The sequence below is a fragment of the Tinamus guttatus genome, unplaced genomic scaffold (genome assembly GCF_059628265.1).
Source record: "Tinamus guttatus ecotype Peru unplaced genomic scaffold, ASM5962826v1 Tinamus_guttatus_pri_ptg000218l, whole genome shotgun sequence".
In the NCBI taxonomy this organism is placed as follows: Eukaryota; Metazoa; Chordata; class Aves; order Tinamiformes; family Tinamidae; genus Tinamus; species Tinamus guttatus.
The window spans coordinates 3,691,586-3,712,861 of NW_028288752.1; the positions used below are offsets into that span (position 1 = coordinate 3,691,586).

General features: G+C 51.2%; 1 protein-coding gene across 1 annotated transcript in view; it reads left to right on the forward strand.

Moving 5' to 3' along the window:
• Positions 1-21,276, forward strand: part of PTPRA (protein tyrosine phosphatase receptor type A) — a 64,339-nt gene that overhangs the window by 34,180 nt on the left and 8,883 nt on the right. The window contains exons 3-10 of the mRNA XM_088524979.1: positions 12,644-12,722; positions 13,140-13,502; positions 15,404-15,421; positions 17,771-17,855; positions 18,076-18,149; positions 19,225-19,361; positions 20,125-20,215; positions 20,595-20,671. Coding sequence (XP_088381105.1) covers positions 12,650-12,722; positions 13,140-13,502; positions 15,404-15,421; positions 17,771-17,855; positions 18,076-18,149; positions 19,225-19,361; positions 20,125-20,215; positions 20,595-20,671 — 918 coding nt within the window. The 5' untranslated portion in view covers positions 12,644-12,649. The remainder of the gene's footprint in view (positions 1-12,643; positions 12,723-13,139; positions 13,503-15,403; positions 15,422-17,770; positions 17,856-18,075; positions 18,150-19,224; positions 19,362-20,124; positions 20,216-20,594; positions 20,672-21,276) is intronic.

The window sequence follows — 21,276 nt, forward strand, 5'->3', positions numbered from 1 at the left end:
CCACTGCAAGAATTTAAATCAACTTTTGCTTTTCCGGTAAAACACGAAAGGTTGCTCGGGGGTGGCCCCGTGCAATGGTACTTAGGTGGCGTAGAAGAAGACAGCATCCTCTTATGTGGACACTCCATTCTTTAATTAATCCAAACTTTGGAGGATTTTTTCCATGCTTTCTCCAAAAGGAGAGGGGAGGAGGCTGGAGCTTGGGTCTCAACACAATGTTCTTGGCTCTTTGCACTGTGCTGACGCGAGGTTGTGGCCCAAGAGGGCCATGGCCACGTCCAGACTTGGCCCAGGAGGGAGTTTCCTGCCGGGTTGGACTATTGGAGCGTATTTTGGAGCTGACTTGTTCCTCTCTTTAGCCCTCATACTTGTCACTTTAACTGCATCCATTGCCTACTGCTTCTCCAGGTACTGCCCTTGCACACAGGATGCTCCCTGATCGCTCCAGCCAGGAACCTCCTCTGATCCTTGCACAGGTTTCCTCAATGCAACTTGTGGAAAGAGGCCGAGTGGCCAAATCCCTTGGCATGGGAGAGGGAAAGTGGGTAAATATTAAAAAAATAACAACCCTACTGACATTATTCTTGTCCATTCACCAAGGGAGCAGCTCGGTGCAAGCTTTAGGCTGAGCACCACGGAGTCTGCAGGCGCTGCCTGGGGTGGGTGACTTCCTCAGCAAGATACAGCCAATATGAGCTCGTGACAAGTTGGCTGCTGGTTTTGTCCCAGAAATGAGGATAGGGATTTTGTTTCGTTTCCTTGCCTGGCTGGTGGTGCTGACTTGGCCCCCGAAATAGCTGCTGCTGCTTGGAGCCGGAGCCAGGAAGAGCCTCGTGAGGCTGCCCCGTGTTCGAGCCTCCCCGATGGGGGATCCGAGCCGATGTCAGCACTGAGGTCTCCGTGGTTGTACTGACAATGGGAGATTTGGCTCTTAAAAAAAAGAAATAAATATTTAACTTTGATGTTTGTAGTGAGGGTGGGGCCAAATAGCAGTAGTGGGCAAAGGTCTCCTGAGGCTAATGGAGAAGTGGAGGTGTTGGAGGTGATGTGGAGCCTGTGCAGCCGGATGGGAGCCCAGAGCCAAGCAGGAGGCATCCAGCTGCTCTTCCTCACGGGGGTTCTCCTGCTGGCGCTTCATGCTAGCTGTAAAAACACTCGGATGCAAATGCAGGAGTGCACGGCCGTGTGATTGTCACAAGATCCCCAAACACCTTTTTCCAGTTAGGCAGGCGCTCGTTTTCCTGCACAGCACATGGCCTCTTCTGCGGGAGGTGGCGATGCTGCGGCCCTCGGCTTCAGCGAACGTGATTCATCTCCGGGATGCCACGCGGAGCTGCAGGGACTGCCAGTGTGGGAGAGCAGTGATGAGGTGATCTGTGCAGGACAGCAGAAGGACGCTGGAGACCCTGGAGCCCGCAGAAGTTTGCTCAGAAGACGTTGTGCCCATTTCTCCACCTCGATGCAGCATCTCTGGTGCAAGAGACAGAAAGAGCAGTCCAGCATCGGAGCAGGCTGCCCAGGGCAGCGGTGGAGCCACCGTCCCTGGCCATGTTCAAGAAACTTGTAGACGAGGCACTTGGGGACATGGCTTAGCAGGCGTGGTGGGGATGGGTTGATGGTTGGTCTTGATGATCTTGAAGGTCTTTCCCAGCCATAATGATTCTGTGTGGGCGGTCAGGAGCCAGTGGCTAATGGAGGAGAGCCACGGTTGCATGTGCTTGACATGGCCAGAAGGGATGCTGGCAGGTGTCCTGGTGGCGACGTGGCAGTCGGGAACACCCTGCCTATCCCCGGACCTGCCATGGGAGCTCCCTGTAATTCCCTCCTCATTCATGGCCCAGGTGGCTGGAATGAGCTGGAGCAGCATCAGGAACCAAGTGTGCAACCCTCTAATCCAGGGCAGTAAATGAAATGCAAAAATGCTGCCCTGGTCGGACCGAATCCACCTTGGAGATCTTATGTAAAATTATTCTATTATAGGGTTTGAGCTTCTGTTCCCTGTCACAAAGTGCAACATCTCGAGTACAAATGCTGAACCAGCATTGGGTTTTGTTTCTGATCATAGTTAGGCTCTGTCTGCTCTTCCTCTCCCAAATACCAGCTCGTATCCATGTGATCTTTACCTTCCTCCCCACCTGGGTTCCCGTGCTCCTCGAGGCTCCTCTCAGCCTTTCGGGAGAGCAGTGGACACTTTCTCACGCCGAATTAGCTGCATATTTGTATTTCTTCAGCAGCGTTTGCGTGAGCTCTGTACGGTACCACCAGAGTGGTGGCCCCACAAGGATGCTTGCAGATTTTGAGCACTAATTTGCTACTTTGAGTTTTGTGCTGATAAAGTAGTGAGCCGTAGCTTGTAAGATGGAATTCTCTTGGGCCACAGAGCAGCGTGTCGAACGGCTGCGTCTTAACGCCACAACTAGAGCCTGTGGGATCATTGCTCTGTGCTAGAAATGACCTTTCTCTCCTCGGCCTCTCTACGCACGCTCCCCGCGAGGCATCCAGCTCTCCTGAAGCGAGCGTGTCCCTTGTTGGCACTCAAAGGCCCCCTTCGCATAGTGAATTTGAGCACTTTGGGCACTCAGCCCGATTCATTGTAAGGGTTGGCCATAGCTACGACCCTGGCGAGCTCCGTGGGGGTGAGACTCTCCACCAGGCCCACCACGAACCCGGAGGTTACAGCCTTACATTGCGGTTGCTGCTGGCTGCGCCGTGTTTTGCCCCACATCCAGCCGTGCCAGCGGGGCGGTATCACCCCGCCACGGCTCCTGGCCTCCAACGGGGCTGTGTCGAGAACGGCGGGACGTTCCCGTGCCTCGCTGAAGCCAGCGCGGCCTTCGAGGGCCTCTTCCCAGGCTGGGCCGCTTCCCCGTGGAAGGGAGGCGAGAGGGGAGCTGGGAATTGGACACTGTGTCTGTGCTTCGGGCCTCCGTCTCAGCTGGCAAGCACCGCTCGCAGAAACCGCACGGATCCTGAACACGGCGTTTTCCTCTTTTCCTGAAATCTGTTGAATTTGCTGGAAGAGAGCGAAGAGCAGAGGAGACGTGGGGGATGGGGAAGGCTGAATAATGACCTTTCTGTTCCCTGAAAGCTCTTTGCAACAAGCGGTTCGTGACTTTCTTTTTTTCCCCTTTCTTTTCCCTCCCCCAACATGCAGAATCTGATCTGGAAATCCAGGGCTAAACCCGGCGTGCGTTTCCAAGCCCAGATGTTTAGTCTGACACGGAAACGCGGCACCTTTCTAGGGAGTGAGCCGCCTTAGTGACCTCCAAGAGCCTAATCTGGGATAAGAAGAGTTAAAGCCAGGCGGCCATGGCTGCATCCCTAAACTGGGTCATCCGAAACCTTCCCCTGCCTCTGCGTGCCGGGTCTTTCCCTTTGTATTAAAGAGCTGATGATTCCCGCCACCGGCAGCCTAGCGGAGAGCGAGAGCGTGGCGAGGAATAAACAATTCCCTCAGGCCATCCCCATTCCTGGCACGTTCTCATGGACCCATAGGCTCTTAAGTATGGAATAATCCCCTCCTGCCCCTACCTGTGTGTTTCACCATCCCTCCACGGTTCTTCTGCGGCAGGGTGAGAAACGGGTGGGGATGGAAGGAGGTCGGGTGGCCGGAGCGTTGGATCATTGGAGCTGGCTTTTATGGGCCTTGTCTCCATGCCTAAGTAGGTCGAGGAAAACTCGGGCTGGATTAAGTCTGTCTTCACCTAAATATCATAGTCAGAAATTACAGAAGTGTGAGGATGCGGGTGGCTCACAGCATGGTTGACTTTCTTTGTGCCTTTTTTAAATTTTTTTTCCCTAACTCATTGGTTTTAATTCCAGTCCATGTCAGCAAGGATTACCAGTCACCCCTGCTGCTGATGTTGGCGTTTGACTCTTCATAAATATCTCCCTGGGGGCAATAGGTGCTCCAGGTGACCCCGCTTGAGCAGGCGGACGGGGCTCCGTGATCTCCAGAGGTCCCTTTGACCTCAGGCCTCCTGTGAGCTCGGTCAGTGCAACGTGCTGTAGACGTGGTGATGGTCTCCAGTTCCTGCTTGTTCGGATCTGTTTTACTACTGCAAAGTGGTATGTGTGATACTGAGATGTTCCTTCAACAAAGCAAAAAGTGTGCACGTAGAGCTAGATCCCTTTTCTGTTATGCCCATGGGATAATTAGTCCATTGGGAACTAAGATGGCACCATATTTCCAAAGCCTCTAGGTCTGCCTCCTCGGTAGCTCATGCTCTACACTACAGAGTCAAAGAGGGGAAGAAGGTTACAAATAAACATCACCCCAAAGCCAGACATAGTCTGTCCATACAAACATCTCTTACTGTTCATGGGAATGTTATGGCCCAAGCAGCAGGAGATGTGAATGTAGAGGATGTGAGGAAGGAAGGAGTGGAGCTTGTTTGGAGACCCTGGGCAAATACTCCGTTGTGGGGGTTGCACTTACATTAAATTGCTTCTGGAAATGACACCTTGATTCCCGATTTTTTCATTTTTTGGAGATCAGTGCTTTTGAGGATGGTGCCCTAAGCTCAAAAATGTAGAAGATACTAAAGCAAAAATTACCTGACACCCACCGGTTACTGATAGCATCCTTCCCGCTTTGTGTTTATCTTGGATGTCACCTCTTTTTCTCTGTGTAGCACTGTTTTCCACCCTTACTGCAGTAAAATAAATAAATAAAAAAGGAAATCCTGCTTCGGTGCATCCCTGTGTTTGCAATAGAGCATCTCATCCTGGGCTCATTCTGCGGCGCAGAAACCCAAGCAGCGCGTTCAAGACTCTTGATTTGGGCGGATTGGATTTGGACTGAAGTGTGGGATGAACAGGAGCCAAGTTTGCCCCTGGTCTTGGGCAGGCTGGATTTCACGCCGACAAAATGCGATTAGTTTGTTAGGCTTGGCCGCCGCGCCGACAAATACAATATTGGGCTTGAGCAACAGAGTTTGTCTTGTGTTTCTGCAGCAACAAGCAGGCACAGAAAGCTCGCTCTGTTGTTCTGTGTACAAGCTCCTGTACCATTTAATGCCTGGTTAGGGGAGTCTCTCATTTAATGGCAATACTGAAGAGCCCTCTGTGTATTATACTCCCAGCAAGGGCGTGATAAGAATGGATGTTTTTGTTGGAAAGCTTCTTTTAAAGCATCCATCTTTTGAAAAAGTCTGAGGCGGCCAAGGCTTCAAATAGACCAAGATGGGGATATCTCTGCTTGCAGCCAGTGAATCGCTATTCTGTTGAAATTAAAATATTTAACATGGGTGGAGATCTCAGTCGAGCCCAACGGGGTTGAAATGAGCTAAATTTGCAGGATTGTGATGGCTCTTGGGCCTTGGTGGAGGTGGCCAAACTTTGTGCGTTGTAACTCGTGTCTCGGGTGTCCACCCGGCTGCGGCGGCGCTTCTCCGTGACGGCAAAGCCAAGGCTCTGTCCCCTCTCCAGAGCGACGTCTCCCCGATCTCAGACCAAAGCAGCAAAATCTGCACAGCTCCGAGGAACGAGTGCTCTCCGTAACAGCTTTGCTCGCTCACAGTTTGCACTGGTCATTTCAGAGGTAGCTGTCGTAGGGCACGTGTCCACCTATGCCAGGTTGAATCTGTGGGTGGTTCTTGGTGGAGTGATGTCCTCCAGAGGCTGAAGGGCCACCAGGCATGATCACTCGGGTCCAGGGCCCTGCAGGGGGTTGGGGGGTTGGTACCTGCATGCGCTGGGGATCCGCTTTCCTGCTTCACTTTTGCTTTATTACAATTGTAACATTTTATAAACGTTTATGCAAGAATTGCCTCCTAAAGGCCTAGCATGTTTGAGCTCTGTTGCAACCTCTTAATGCTTGTTCTTTTTATTTGCATGCAAAAAGGCTGACATAGGGTATTTAACAACCGCTTATGTGCATGCAAAAATAAAAATAAAAACAAGTCATGATCCCTGTGCAAATTGAATCTCTGAAAATGTCAAATAAACCTTCTCACACTGCTGCTGCTGTTGTGCCCTGCCTCTTCAAAACACAGCAGCAGCTGGTGGCATCCCAGTGTCCTACTGAGAAGAGCCCTGCAGAGGAGGGGAGGCTGATTCCGTGGGGCGCTCTACCTCAGGGTTTTGGTGGGAGCTGCATTCAAGCCTTCCTGCTCTGGTACTGCAGACAGGAACAGTTAATCTCTCAATCCCTTGGATGTCCATGAAGCAAGAATCCGAACCGAGTGAAACCAAGAAAATGATAGTCCTTCCACATCCTGGTGGAACATCCTTGCTGGCGTGTGAGGCCCATGCTGGAGACAACTTAATTCCAAGTCAAGGCCAACGAACTGGGACTCGCTGACTTCTGGAAGTGCAGCTGGATGTCTGCTGGGCTTTTCCTAAATTCTCGACTGAGTTTAGGGCTTCTGTCTCTTTTTCTAGTGCAGCCTGCGGCATTCAGGCCTGAGGTCATGAGCTCTTTGGTGATGAGAGGATGCAACTGCCTTCCCTTTAGCACAGGGCCTCACACTTCTCCTGGAGCTCCCTCTAGAGGGGAGGATGCTGGGTTTGTTGGAAGCACTGAAGACAGGAGTCAGCAGGAGTTGGTGGCCTCTCTTGGGTGTCCATCATGGACAGGGCAGCTCTTGTGAGCTTGCCAAAGATAGTGTGGGTGCAGCAGCTTCTCCTACATGGGCATATTTCACTCAGGCCCCCAAAGATGTGGGAACACAGGAAATCTGGGATCAGCCTGGTTGCATCAGAGTTAGCCAGGACGCTGCTGCAGCTCCTCACTGCTCACCAGTGGGACGGGAGGTTTCCCACACGCTCTGTTCCCTGATGCTCTCAGGTGGGACTTCAGCACCATTATCACTTGCTGTGACTGTCCATGATGGACACCCAAGAGACCATCAATGACCTGGATGAAAGCGCAGAGTGCTCCCTCAGCAAGTTTGCTGATGATACCAAGCTGGGAGGAGCAGCTGATACCCCAGAGGGCTGCGCTGCCATCCAGAGGGACCTGGACAGACTGGACAACTGGGCAGTGAAAAACCTCATGCAATTCAACAAGGCCAAGTGCAAGGTCCTGCACCTGGGGAGGAATAACCCCAGACACCAGTACAGGCTGGGGACTGACCTTCTGGAGAGCAGCTCTGCAGAGAAAGATCTGGGTGTCATGGTGGACGACAAGCTGACCATGAGGCAGCAGTGTGCCCTCGTGGCCAAGAAGGCCAATGGGGTCCTGGGGTGCATTAAGAAGAGCGTCTCCAGCAGGTCGAGGGAGGTGATCCTGCCCCTCTACTCAGCCCTGGTGAGGCCACATCTGGAGTATTCTGTCCAGTTCTGGGCCCCACAGTACAAGAGGGATGTGGAGCTGCTGGAGAGAGTCCAGCGCAGGGCTACAAGGATGATCAGGGGCCTGGAACATCTGCCCTATGAGGAGAGGCTGAGGGAGCTGGGCCTGTTCAGCCTGGAGAAGAGAAGGCTGAGAGGGGATCTGACCGGTGTCTATAAGTACCTCAAGGGAGGGAGTGAGGAGGATGGTGCTGGCCTCTTTTCAGTGGTGGCCACCGACACAACTAGGGGTAATGGCCACAAACTGAAACACCAGAAGTTCCACAGGAACTTAAGGAAAAAATTCTTCACAGTGAGGGTGGCAGAGCACTGGAACAGGCTGCCCAGAGAGGTTGTGGAGTCTCCTTCTCTGGAGATCTTCAAAAGCCACTTGGATGCAGTCCTGTGCCACGTGTTCTAGGTGACCCTGCGTGTGCAGGGGGATTGGACTAGATGACCTCTAGAGGTCCCTTCCAGCCTTAAGCATTCCTTGATTCTATGATGATAACCCTTCCATTACACCGCGCTTCCTCAGCAGCCCTTGCGAGTGCTGCGAGCGGTGACGTGTGACCTGTGGCCACTGCTGAACCCTCTTGGTGCAGCTCCGGTGAGAAAACTAAGAGCAAATCCAGCTCCGGGGTATCCCAAAGCTGAAGAAGAGGGTTCCTGTATCAAAAACAAGCACTCAGGTGCAGTGTCCTTAGCTCAGGATGTCGAAACCACGCCGTGCTCTGCGGCTTCTTGTGGTTCTGGTTCAAAAGACAAACTGTTGTGGCAGGGGTTGGGGCTTTCCTTGGCTCTGAACTGCCAGTTCCTGCTGTCTCCTGCCCAGTCGCTGCTGGTGGTGGCTGCCCAGTTCCTCCGTGATCATAGCCTTGGATCTGTTGTTTTTCCAGCGTTCCTTTTGCCATAGGACGTTGCCATCTCCTGCAGGGCTGACCGTTTCCAGAGAGAGACCATGACCATGACATGGTCCCCAGTCTGGCTGTGCCAACATTCACGGTTGAAGCAACACCCAGGCCCCTAAATAGCGGCGCCTGTTACACAATATCGGTGTTTTAAATAACATCCTTGAGGGGAAAATGTGTCAGAATTGAATGCCAGGTTCTTCTCCCCCATCCGAAGCCGAGTTCTAGCACGTTTTTAATATACCGTAGCACTGGAATGCACAGCGCTGAGCTGTGCCAAAAACCCACTGCTTATTTACCTTAGCAACGGGCGTTTTTGTGTTTAGATTGTATTTATTCTGTTACGGAGTCATTGTTCTTTACCATTCCTTGAACATTTTGAAGGTTGGTTATGAAAACCCTGGCTGACAATGCTCTGGTTGAGCCTTTTGTTGGGGAGATTAAAATAGAGAATGGATTGTGAGTAACCTGGGAGGGCGACAAGTTAATCGTCCTGTTGACTCACGGAGCTTCAGATTTTTGTCAGAGCTTCTCAGCACTGGTTTTGCTGTAGGATCCATAGGGCCTGTGGGTACTCATCCCACCAGAGACCGTGGCCCAGATGGGTGCTGAGTGTGTAACTTGAGGCATTGAGTGGTTTGGTGTAGAGGCGGCCAAAACATTGGAAGCAGCAGACATGATTGAAAAATTTTGTGAAAAAAAATGAATTTTCTTCTCATTTATTGCTCCCCGAGGTTTTTAGTGCTGCATGTGGGCTGGCCGGTGCAATAAGCTGCAGAAAGCTGTTTGCTCATGCCTGTAGCTGCAGATATTTTTGCTAAACGTCTTCTGTTTGAGCAGGAATCTAATTACGTCTCCCCTGATCAAGGAGCTGCGTGCCAGTAACCATGGAAATCCACCGAGGATTTCGTTTCCATTGTGCCCCTTCGCTTTGCTCCCCCTGCTCCAAGATTCACAACCTTTCGCGGTCACGCTGCTGTTTAATCCCTATCCTTAAGGATTCCTATTCTTAAATGGGATAAGATATAGATAGTTTTAGCTTCCATTTAGGGGCTTAACCTTGTGCTAGCTGGAAGCAGGTTGGCATAAATTATTTGTTTTCCCTCATGCTGGAACGCTAGACCATTCCCAGCCCCTTGGTGTGGCTCAACTGCCCATACTGGAAGCACCCCTTCCGCTTGGACTAGGACACCCTAGAATTGTGAGCAAAGCATGGAAAGAAAAGTATTTACCTGGAAATAGAGCTACGGGAAGCAAATTTAAGAGTCAGTTTGTTTGCTCAATCCTTTTTCAGCAGCCGATGGGAAGAAATATATGGGAGAGGCTTGTGGTTCCAGAAGTGTATCCGTGATTAGTGCAAGTCCATGGTAACTTCTTCGGAACAGCTGGTGCAGGTGATTTGGGGGCATCTTTCCTCTCAGGACCCACTTTCTCCCCACTCGCTTGTGTCACTTTTATCTGCAGTCCCCTTAATTCTCTGTAAATTTGTTGGTTACAGAAAACCAAATGTGCTGGTCCTAGTCCCCCCGGAGCTGCACACAGCTTATACCCATGGATGCCCAACATTTATACCCAACATTAGAAGGCTGATTGCTGTAAATGAGTCAAGGGTGCAAACCAAACAAAAAATGACCAATTCCGCATATTTTCCTCCTGCTTCACTGCCCCCCAAAAAGGTTCCTCAGATTTTCCTCCACACAGAGCACTTTGTTTTTGTCCTTTGCAGTAAAAGGTTCCTCAGCAGCAGCACTGCATCCTTCCCAAGCAGGGTGAAGAGCTGTTAGGCAGCAGAGCAATCACCTTAATTGCCAACATTCACCCTCTGTGGGCGGCACAGAAGTTAATGAGTGCTAATTAGGCTGGTTGATGGTAATCAATGAAAGCCCCATTGATTGGGCCTTCCCTGTTAACTTGAGTTGCTGCTCTTGCCTGCCTTTACACCATAGGAAGGCATCAGTTTTTATCCTCTTTGTGGCACAGGATGCTTCTCTTCTCCATGGGATTCCAGTGGGCAGCGTTTTCCTGGGCTGGGTTATTTTGGAAGCCACTGTAAGCAGTTCTGAGGGTCAAATAGGATCCATCTGCTCCAGCTTTTAATACCCCTGGCAATGCATTGCAGCTGACAGTGCTGCATTTTGCTCTGAATTTCCAATTTTTCTTTGCTACCTTCAGCAGACTTCCTTTCTCTTCAAGTAAGTTGTTTTCATGGTGGCCTTCAGGTTGGCAAAAGGGGGATGAGATGTTCATAGATGTCCAATACTTGTGTGTTTTTTTTTTCCCTGAAATTGGATCCTGAAGCAGTCTGATGTGATTACCCAGGAACTGAAACTAAGAAGCAAAGATGAGTTTGAAGATCCTTCTCCCTGCTATGCTCAGCTATTGGGATAAGCCCAGATTGTACAAAAACCAAAATTCATGGATAGAAGCTTTTTTCATACAGGTCTATAGGAAGCAGAGGAAGGACATCAAAGTCTTCCTTGACATCTTGAGGTTGCTCATAGCTGGTTACTTGGAGTTTCCCACTGAGACCAGAGATGTACCAGTGAGGTTCCTACAGCCCTTGAGAAATTTACCCTCCAATGAAAATGGGAAAATTGGGGTATTTTGTTGAGCTGGCTTTTTAAGCAGCATCCTTGTGGCTTTGCAGTCGTAGAAATATCCATGAATCCATTTGCCTTTGACCTTGGGCCGTGTCCCGGTGACCGGTTTGTAGGTCATGTTCAAGCGTTGGCATCTGGCAGCGCAGCAGCCCCGGGTCACATTTTTCAGCTTGAAGGCGCCGGTGAAAGCTGCGTCTCAAGATGCTCCTGGCAGTTAAATAAAATACAGAGAGAGGAAGATGCTTTCAACCCTGGTTCTCCGGCCCAGCTTGGGAGTCGATGCGTTAAGTGATGGTATGTTGAGAAATAAATTCAGTGTCTCTGAAATTCCCAATAGCTGTGCAGGGCTCATCTGCAACCCAGCATTTGGGCGAGTTAAAATGACAACTAATAACCCAAAGTTTTTAAGTTAGTAGTGGTAAAACTTGTGCTTTTCGTTTCTTTATCTATAGATATATCTCTATATATCTGTAGAGATATATCTATTTATCTATAATTCGACTCGAGGGATGACAGGCAAGCTGGAAGTAGTTCTCTGATCACCGTTGCCAACCCTTTCCATGAGGCTGTCTGCACTTGTCTGTTACCCTTCACCCATATTTTTGTTTTAAAAATGTAAATTTATGCAATGAGAAGCAATGCTGTTCCACTACATGTTAAAATAACATAAAAATAAAATGAAAAATATATAGCAAGAAGGCAGGTAAGCAAAGGATTTGCAGGGAGTTACTCCAAAAGGGAGTAACTGACAAACGGATCATGACATTAAAGTAATTAAATAAAAAGAAGAAATCCTTGCTCTCCAAAATGCTTCTTTATTATTGAGAAGGGATGCTGTTGGGATGAGGAACAGCCACGCGTCCTTACGGCTCCCAAACCAAAAGCCACCGGTGCTTTTGGAACACTGGAGCTCATGTATTGACTAGACTCATGTTTTTTTTCTGCCAGGAACAGAGACAGGGAAAACAGAACACACGAAGTTTTAAAAATGTATTAAAAATATAACTTTTAAAAAAAAATCATTTCTGAATACGCGAGTGTAGCAGTTCACTGTCATTGTTTGCTCGGAATTTCACCCTTTCTCTCAGCTTTGTGACTCTCCCACCTGAATCTTCCTGCTCCAATCCTGGCATCCTCAAGGAACTTCTCCATCCACTCCAAAACACGTCTTTCTCCCAGTTTCATCCCCACATGATGCCCCAGGCATCCCAGCCCAGGGGGATTTGCTCCCGAAAAGCAAACAGAGGGGAGCGGAGGGGCACGCAGCGCGCCGGGCTCCGGCCTGCCCTGGCGCGGTGACGTGGGCTGCTCTGCGGCAGCGCGCGCAGGATGTCGCCGCCGCCAGGAGCCGTGTTTGTGTTGATAACATTACAAGCATTTCCTCCCGCTTCCGAGCCGCCCGGGAGGCAGCGAGGGGGAAGGGAGCTGCAGGCCGCTCCGACGGGAAGAGCAGGGTGTCCAAAAACGACCCGATTTGCAATAAAACGAATGTGCAGGGGAGCAGCTCCGGCCCGCGCACAGGCGGTGCTGCAGGTTTCGCGGCGGGGCCCTAGCCCTGTGCTGGGCTCTTCCCACACGTTACGTCTAGATTTCCTTGCAGGATGCTTATTCGCACACACAGTATTAAACTTCCCAAAAACCAAGTGCTTGACCTTCGGCGCTGCCTCCCCCGGCTCGTTCCTCTGTGTGGGATTCTGCTCTCTCCCAAAATCTGCTCCCAGCTTCAGGCAGGCCGGTCCGTCGCGCCCTCCCGTTGGGGATGTGTGAATGTGGGTACGAATCCGCGAGGCACCGCAGGGCGCTCGCCCTGGCACCTGCTGCGGGACCTGCTCCGTGACTCTTCTTTGCTCTTTTCCTCAGGTCAACATGGATTTGTGGGTCCTTGTCCTCCTGCTGGGAAGCGGCCTCATGAGCATAGGTGCTAACAATGTCACGACAGGTAAAACGCGCTGCTGGTCTCCTCTCCCTGCCCCTGATCCGTCCTTTGGCTCAGTGGAGCAAGTGCTCACATGTGTGATGGCCTCGTGGCTTATCCCGTCACCCTGGAGCTCCCAAGGGGCCAAGACTGCCTGGTGGCCTGGGGATGCTTCTCATGGGACCTGCTGATTTCACCAGGAGTGATATTGATCTCCTCTTGCAGTGACTCTCATCTTTCTCCATCTCATGGATGTAGCTGAGCTACCTTCTTTGATAGGACTCACCTCACCGTACAGTGCAACTCATTCTCTGTCTTGGCCTTGGGTTTTCTGGGTTGTTTTCCTCCTTTTCCCCCGTGTGCTGGTGGTCACGCGCTTCTGCAGCAGCCCCATCCTCCAGCGTGGCAGAACCGCGTCTCACGCAGTGCCCTTGTTTGCAGAGCCGCCCACGACCGCTCTCCCGTCGCCCGAGAGCCCCGTCACAGCGACGACAGCGAGGCCGGAGAGCGGCAGCCCTGCCAGCACCGCCAGCCCCAACGCCAGCTCCGCAGCGACTGTCCCCGCTGCGGGGTCGCAGCCGCCCCCCACGGCAGCGACGTGGCCCCCGCCGACCACCGCCGCGGTGGCCCTCAACACCTCCACCCTCGGGACCACCCTGCCCACACCCCCGGCCACCTCCGCTCTCCCCAGCGCGTCACCGTCCGTCCCCTACGCCGCCCTGCCGAGCACGGAGGAGGAGGTGACTGAGAGGAACTTGAGCATCACGGTGACAACTCAAGAGACCTCTTCTGCTCCTCACAATGGTAGGTGGCTTTCCCTCTGCTCTGCCTCTCCGCACTTCACAGAGTCACAGAGTCACAGAGCAGTTGAGGCTGGAAGGGACCTTAAGAGATCGCCCAGTCCAACCCCCTGCTCTAGCAGGGACACCCAGAGCACGTGGCACAGGGCAGCAACCAAGCGGGTTTGAAGATCTCCAGAGGAGACTCCACAGCCTCTCTGGGCAGCCTGTGCCAGGGCTCTGGCACCCTCACAGGAAAGAAGTTCTTCCTCACATGGAGGTGGAACTGCCTGTGTTTCAACTTGCACCCGTTACCCCTTGTCCTGTCACTGGCCACCACAGAGAAGAGCCTGGCCCCATCCTCCCTGCATTCTCCCCTTGGGTAGTTGTACATGTTGATCAGATCTCCTCTCAATCTTCTCTTCTCCAGGCTCAACAGGCCCAGCTCGCTTAGTCTTCTCTCATACAATAGGTACTCCAGGCCCTTAATCATCCTCGTCACTCTATGCTGGACCCTTCCCGACCTCTTGTTTCTTTTCCCTGAGAATTAAAAAGAACGGGAAGACTCTTTAGGGCAAATTTCAAGACAACAGCTAAAAAGTTGAGCCTCCGTGGGTCTGTCAGTGCAACAGCAACAAGTCCCCCTGGGCCCGTGCTTGGCTGCAGAGCTTTGATCTGCCAGAGTGTTACTCTTCAGACCGTGCATACGTGTTTTGGTAGCAATCATGGGTGACAGCCACACATTTTGGCACTCACACAAAGAAGACAGTGTTTGTCTCAAAGGATTTACAGTCTCAAAGGATTGACAGTTTAAGGCCAACCAGGGATGGGATCCAGCCCATGAAGGGATGCTGATGAGCTGCCTAATTACCCCAAATTAGCCAGGCAGGGGTGGAAGGATGAGGCTGCCATTCCATGTCCAGTGGGGTGTGGGACACAGAAGTCCGAAGCCAAGCGTGCTGAGAGCCACAGGCTGCTCCCATCTCCACCACGGACCTTCCTGGTGGCCTTGGCACTGTCCCTTCAGCTCCCATATCCTGCATGTAGGAAGGAGTCGGGAAGGAGACGCTGCCCTACCAAGGAGCAGTTAAAACAGAGAAGGTGGCTGGTGAAGAGGAATTTGGTCTGTTTTCCCCTCCACAAAATGTCCAGGAAGGCGGGTGGAGGCTCCCCATGGACACTCCTGTCCCTGCCCTCGCGCCCAAGCGCTTTTAATTGACCTCCTGGCTCAGTCGCTCTTTAATGCGCGCCCATTATCTCTTAAAGTGCTAATGAGCTGCATCAGTGGCTTGCTTATTATAGGCTTCAGTGGATTATGTCATTAAGAGCAGTGTGTTTATAGATGTTTATGCGTCGGCTTCAGCTCCCCTTTTGGCCGCGGAGGTTTGTTTTCCTTAAGGATTTCTTCGGGATGTTTGTGTTTCTGCGTATGCCATTCCCTGGGCTCTTTAACCCAGTATCAGTCATTTTTATTTCTAAAATTGGCATTTTTTGCAGTAAGCCTCCAATCATCTGCTCATCTTTCCATTGGAGAAAGGCTCCACGTAGCCACTGCCGCTTCCGTGTGCTCTGTGTGTGGATTTGGAAGAGCATCTTTAAATTGGGGGAGGGAAAGAGAGAAAATATGAAGCATTTTTTGCTTTCCCCACTGGTTATCAAATAAAAAAACAAAATAAGGTGCTTTCAGGCTTTTCCCCCTGATCAGGATGGCTAGAAATGTGCTTTTGCTCCTTTTTCCTTATTCATAAATAAAGGTTGAAAGTCATTTTAACTTCATGCCTGCAGTAACTCTTATTTTAAAAGAAAGACTTGCAAGAAGGTTATGGGAATTACTAAATTTGTTAGTGTCTCAATCAGTGTTCTTTCCTTTCTTATTCAAATGCATGATTGTTGCTAAGACAGTTTCTTTTTATTTTTTTTATGCAGGTAACTCTGACAGAAGAGGTAAGAGTCTTCGTTTTCTTTCCTCTTTATTTAGACCCCAAGCAAAGACATTTTCGGGAAGATTCCGTTCTTATATTAGTTTGGGAGAGTTGTTCTGTGGACGATGTGAACAATTATTATTCTCCTTAATTCTTTTGGCAAGGCATCGTAAAAATCCATTTCTTTAATTTAACAGCTTTTACGCTCCTTTCTTTCTGTCTCTGTTTGGATGACTTTGCTCAGGGAATTGAGCTCACTAGAAGAATATTGGCAATTACACCTCGCTTGGCCATACAGGAGTTATTAGACCAGAAGCAGAGCTAGAAACAAGCTGTCTGGGTGTTTTCCATCGTTATTCTGATCAGTATTTCAGCTTTATAAACTACATGACAATCCCATTAGGCGCTCCTTGGAGTGCTTAAGTCCTGCTATCCTGCTGATACGGATGGTTTAAGCAAAAGAACCTGATGTTCTGCAATATTTCTTATCAATGTGCCTTAGACTGAAGTTTTCCTAGTGGAAACAAAAGGGATCCGAGCCCAAGAAATCATCTTTGGAAGTGGTCACCCCCTCACAGAGGGCTCTGCCCGTTCCCGCGGGTCTGGCGCGGCTCATGGGTTGTGTAGTGCTCTCTCTGGTGCTGTTAATCCCTAATCCCAAGAGCACAGAAGAAAAAAAAAAAGCAAAAATCTGACTTCCTAGCACTGGTGCTGTTAATATTTTCCATATCCTGCAGCTTAGAGGATTATTCCGGGGGATCAGTCACAAATCCTGGTTCTCTGGTACCAAGAAGCAGCCCTGGGAGCAAAAGTGGATGCTGTGATTTATTCTTTCCTCTCAATGCAGGTTCCACGTAGGGTTTTTGGACATAAGCACATCTTTTTTTTTTTTTTTTTTTCCCAAAAATCTTCCCCTCATCCTTACCATTATAACCACCCCTGGGAAAATTGATGTAGGCTATAGCAGCAGCAAACATCCATCGCTTATATGGCTTTTCCATTAAAAAGGGGAATCTCTGCTAGATTAAGGGAGCTTTGCCACTAAGCCCCTGTAAGTTAAACAGACCTGGAAAACTGCAGCAGATTAAGACCAGGTATGTTGACTTCTGCAGGACTAATCAGTGCGGGATCAGCTCCGCTGTGAGCTGAATGTCGCTGAGCTCCTGCTGGAGTATTTAGAGCAAAAGCAAAGCTACTTCATGAGGGAGCAAAAGCCCTTGGGATAAATGTCCCCTGGCATCAGGAAAGGGAATTGCAAAACCATTTTGAATCTCTCCTGTCGGACAGAGGAGAAATAGGTGGCTTTCCTGTCGAGGAAGCTTTATAGATAACCTCGCTAATGATATTACAGAATTAAAGCTCTCCCAACAAATTGCCAGTTGAGGGTTATTGTGAAGGTGAGGAGCAGAAAACTGCTTTTTCTCTGAGCTAATGAGAATGTTCTGCATTCTATTTCCCACCTCTGCACTGTCAGGAGGGAATCATCCACCGTGATATGTCTTAAATAGCAAGTACGCTTTGACTATTGATTCTTTGGGACTCTTTTCTATCTGGTTTCTATCAGCCATCAGCAAAGCAGGATCTTTGGCAGAGAAGGAAACAAATCATTGCATCTACAAGGAGATGCAATATAGTTTGCATGGAGGTATGCAGGTACCTGTCTCTCAAACGAAGCCAAGCTAGGTTTGTAGAAAGCACTCAGAGCTTTATTTTTCCAGCCCAAATAAACTGCTTTTCCAGCAGCCTCTTGGCCATGCTGCTCTAGGTGCATTTGCAGGACTCCCCACAGCTGCTGGGGCAGGAAGGACCTGCCGGGGCCTCTTGAGCTTGTTCCTGCCCAGGCTTTGCCGGGCGGTTACTTAAGAGCCACAGCAGAAACCTCTAACTTGCTGCACCAGATGTGCTGCAAAAGCCCCACCACCCCCTGTCTGCCTGCATCCTGCTGCCAGATGTCCCCCATCCAAGCCCTGGGCTGTTAATCACATCTGTCCGATAGGCATCGAGCGGGACTTCGGAGCAAGCAGGCTCAGTAAACTGTCCCCTCAGGTTCCCGCTTGGAAATGGGCTGTTAGCAGCGTTGGCTGGTTAAAACTCACGTTATCTCCTTGCACTTCTGCTGCGCTGCCTTGCAAAGAGCTCTCCCCTCTCCCAGTTCCTCTCCCTGCAAAATAACCGTTTTCTCTTCTTGCATTCGGCTGCCCAAACATGAAGTGTGTCCAAGGAAAGGTAAGGGCTACGGCTTGGCTACAAAGCTCGGTGTTTACTCTGCCGTTCCAGCCTTGCTTTTGGGAAGGGTCACGGTGGGGAATGCTAAAATGCTCTACTAGCTCAAATAACGGAGCTATTGAGATCCCCTCTCTTCCTCTTGCAGATGAGACTCCAATCATTGCTGTGATGGTGGCCCTGTCCTCCCTCCTCGTCATAGTATTTATTATTATTGTGCTGTACATGTTAAGGTAAGGAGTATTTTTTTAACGCTGTCTGCCCTTATTTGGCAGAAATTAATTATTGAGTAAACAGCAATAAGCAAATGGCGTGGAGCCATTTAAAATTTTTTTTAAAAAATAAAAGTCACAAAGAAATGGAGAAAAACCACTTGGATTTGTCACCCAGATGCAGCCATGGCTCGATGGGTGGGTAACTCTTCCATTTCCCTGCTATGTTTTCCCTGGCTAGGTTCAAGAAGTACAAGCAGGCCGGGAGCCACTCCAACTCCTTCCGCTTGTCCAACGGCCGCACGGACGACGCAGGTGAGAGCCCTGCTCGTGGCGCCGGCACGACCCCCTCGCCTCCCCACAGCGCAGGAGTTCAGCCCTGGCCTTTGCATAACGGCTCAGTTAAGAGGTTCTTCCAAATGACAATAGCATGCTTCAGTTGCAGGGGTTTTTTCCTGCCTGTTTTGGGAAGTTTTTGCTTTCAAAAAGACACGCTTGAGCCCGGTGCAGCCAGTGGGTAGGCACAACAGCCAGGTTCTCCTTCCCGCACGAGATTTTGGCAGAAACACATGTTTTTCTCTATGTTTTTATACATTTCTTGCTCTGAGCTCCCTCCCTTTTTGCCTGATTTTGGCAAAAGGAAATTCTCTTCCCACCTTGTGTTCACGCGACAACACATTTCCCTTCGGAGGGTTTCATGCCAACGTGCACGATCACTTCCAAAACCCAGCGACTGGGTGAGGACTGCTCCGGAGTTTACCCAATACCCCCGTCACTCCGGTGAAGAGGAACCTGAGAAAACACATCCTTGCAAGTAGTTAAATACCTCATAGCCCTTCAGATTCAGGTGACAGCAGAATAGAACTCTGGCATCTTTGCAGAGATCGTCACACTTACTGTAGGCGCCAAACTAGCATCTGCAAGACAAATCAGTGTGTGTGTTGTGTTTTCCCTTGTAAAACCCTTTCTGGACCTCTTAAATACACACAAGGACACACAGATCCACCTCATAAAGATGTGCAAAGATGAGAGGTGCAACAAAGAAGTCCTACATGAGCCTGCTTTGACACAGGTGATTAAATGAGGTCAGTTGGCTCCTGCTCCTCTCCCCATCATTGCTGCATTTTAGGACTTGGAGCCTGCACTTGCAGACCTGTGTCTGATGTTTGGAGTCAAAGTTGGCACCTTGGTGCCCAAGCGAGCACTGGCAGGGAAGCTCTACCTATTGCAGATCCATTTTCAGAGCTACCAGGGTGATTCTATGAGCGAGCCCTTAACTGGTGGCCTCCGTGCGGTCGGAGGCGCTTCCCGGAGCCTTCCCAAATCCCCTGGCGCGGCGTGCGGGGCGCGCGGGGCCGCGCGGGCGCTGCTGACGCGCGTGCCCTTGCAGAGCCGCAGAGCATGCCGCTGCTCGCCAGGTCGCCCAGCACCAACCGCAAGTACCCGCCGCTGCCCGTCGAGAAGCTCGAGGAGGAGATCAACCGGCGCATGGCGGACGACAACAAGCTCTTCCGGGAGGAGTTCAACGTGAGCGCCCGGGCCCGCGGGCCGCGCGCGGGGCGGGCAGGAGGACCAGGCGCCGTGTTCGGCCTCCGGAGCTCGGCCGGAGATGCCAAGCGGGGCTCCCGCTGGTGCCGGGCGCCATGCGGAGTTCAGTGGAAACGGGCAGTTGTCTTAAGTGCACAGACAGCCTCAAAGAGAGCTCTGGGAGGGAGATAAATGACCCCACTTATCTCCAGGAGCTGTTAACTCTGAAACTGAATGAGCCGCAAGACCAAAGTTGGCCTATAGCACTGATGGGTTCTGGCAGTAATTCAGTGCTTGTCCCACAGTGCCAGATCGCACTGAGGAGTCCAAAGGCTCTTCCTGCCCTTGCCAAGCCCTGCACATTCACAGTCTGTATTCGGGGAGAGAGGACGGGGTTTCCTGGGGATTAAATTGGCTCCCTGCAGCATCGGCTTCGCTCCTAGTGGAGGGGAAGCTCAGCGGGAGCCTGCAAGGCTAGAAATGAGCTCACGGCTTTGGTGTCGGAGCTTTTGCTGCCACCTCGTGTCCGTAGGTCCTGTTGGTCCATGTGTCCTGCCTGGAGGGATTTGCTCCGTGCCAGGGCTCATGCTTAAGTGTAAGCCTTTGCCTTGAGCTCTGCAGGGCCCAGGGGCAGCGTAGGCGAGCGAAGGGGAGCTCGGAGCAGGTGCTCCCATTCCGCCCTTCTCCTCAGTGCCGGAGCACCTGTGTTTTATCTCGGTGACATGAGAACGTCTTGGGAGATCCTGTTTTTCTGTCGTTTCAGGCTCTCCCGGCGTGTCCCATCCAGGCCACGTGCGAAGCTGCTTCCAAGGAGGAGAACAAGGAGAAGAACCGCTACGTGAACATCTTGCCCTGTAGGTCCCCGTGCATCGGGTGCTGCTGCTCTCCCGTGCGAGGAGCACAAAAGAGAAAGGAAAAAACGGGGGGAGAAAAAAGTTTGGGAATCTGGGCTGGTTTCTCAGGTGCTGTGTCCAAGCTGGGGGTGGCAAAACCAGTTGCTCCACTTAAAGTGTAGGAAAGGGCAGTCTATGGCAGGTGATGCCAAAACTCATTCTCGAGTGAGGTTTCTCACGCCCAGACGAATTTGAGGACATAAATCCTGCATGTGTGTGGTGAAGCCCCATCCTTGGGGGGCCTATGGAGCCTTGGGAAGCCAACCCTCCTGCTCAGGCACCGGATTTCAGCTGGAAATCGGGCTTTCACTCCTGACGCTCGTTTCTCCTCCTGCTCCAGACGATCATTCCAGGGTCCACCTGACACCCGTGGAAGGGGTCCCCGACTCGGACTACATCAACGCCTCCTTCATCAACGTAAGCGCTCGGCTCCGGCGAGGGCCGGTCCCCTCAGCCGCTCACTCTGCCTGTGGCTTTTAGGAGCTGCAGCTCGCCGGGAAAAGGATCGTGTAGAAACTGCTGTCTTGGTTAACGTCTCCCTAGCCTCTCTGCAGGAAAAGCTCCTGCTATATATATATTTTTTTGAGGTTGTAGCATTTGTGTCGCTACAGAGAGCCCTGTTTCCCACTCAGCCTCCTGAACCCCAATGAATGAGGTCTGGCCATTACAGTAAGAGGCCAAGAGCCAGGGCTAATGAATCCTCATTGCGGCAAGGCCAGTGCGCAGCTGCTTTGCTGCGGTCACGTCTCTTCACACCTCCCTTTTCGTCACTCCTAAAGCAACGAGAAGGCTCCTGTGCTCCTTGCAGGATGCTGCAGGATGGGGAGGGATTCAGGAGCCCTTCCTGGAGGAGCAGAAATAGGCTGCTGAGTCACGGTGCGGCCGATGAATCGCTGGAAGTCCCCAGCTTCCACCAAGGGCTGTGCGAAGGGCACAATAAGGAAATCAAGCAACGCGGCTAAAATAAACCTAGGAGCAGCCTAGCCCTCCTCTGCTCATAGTAGTCAGCAGTTTTGCCTGCC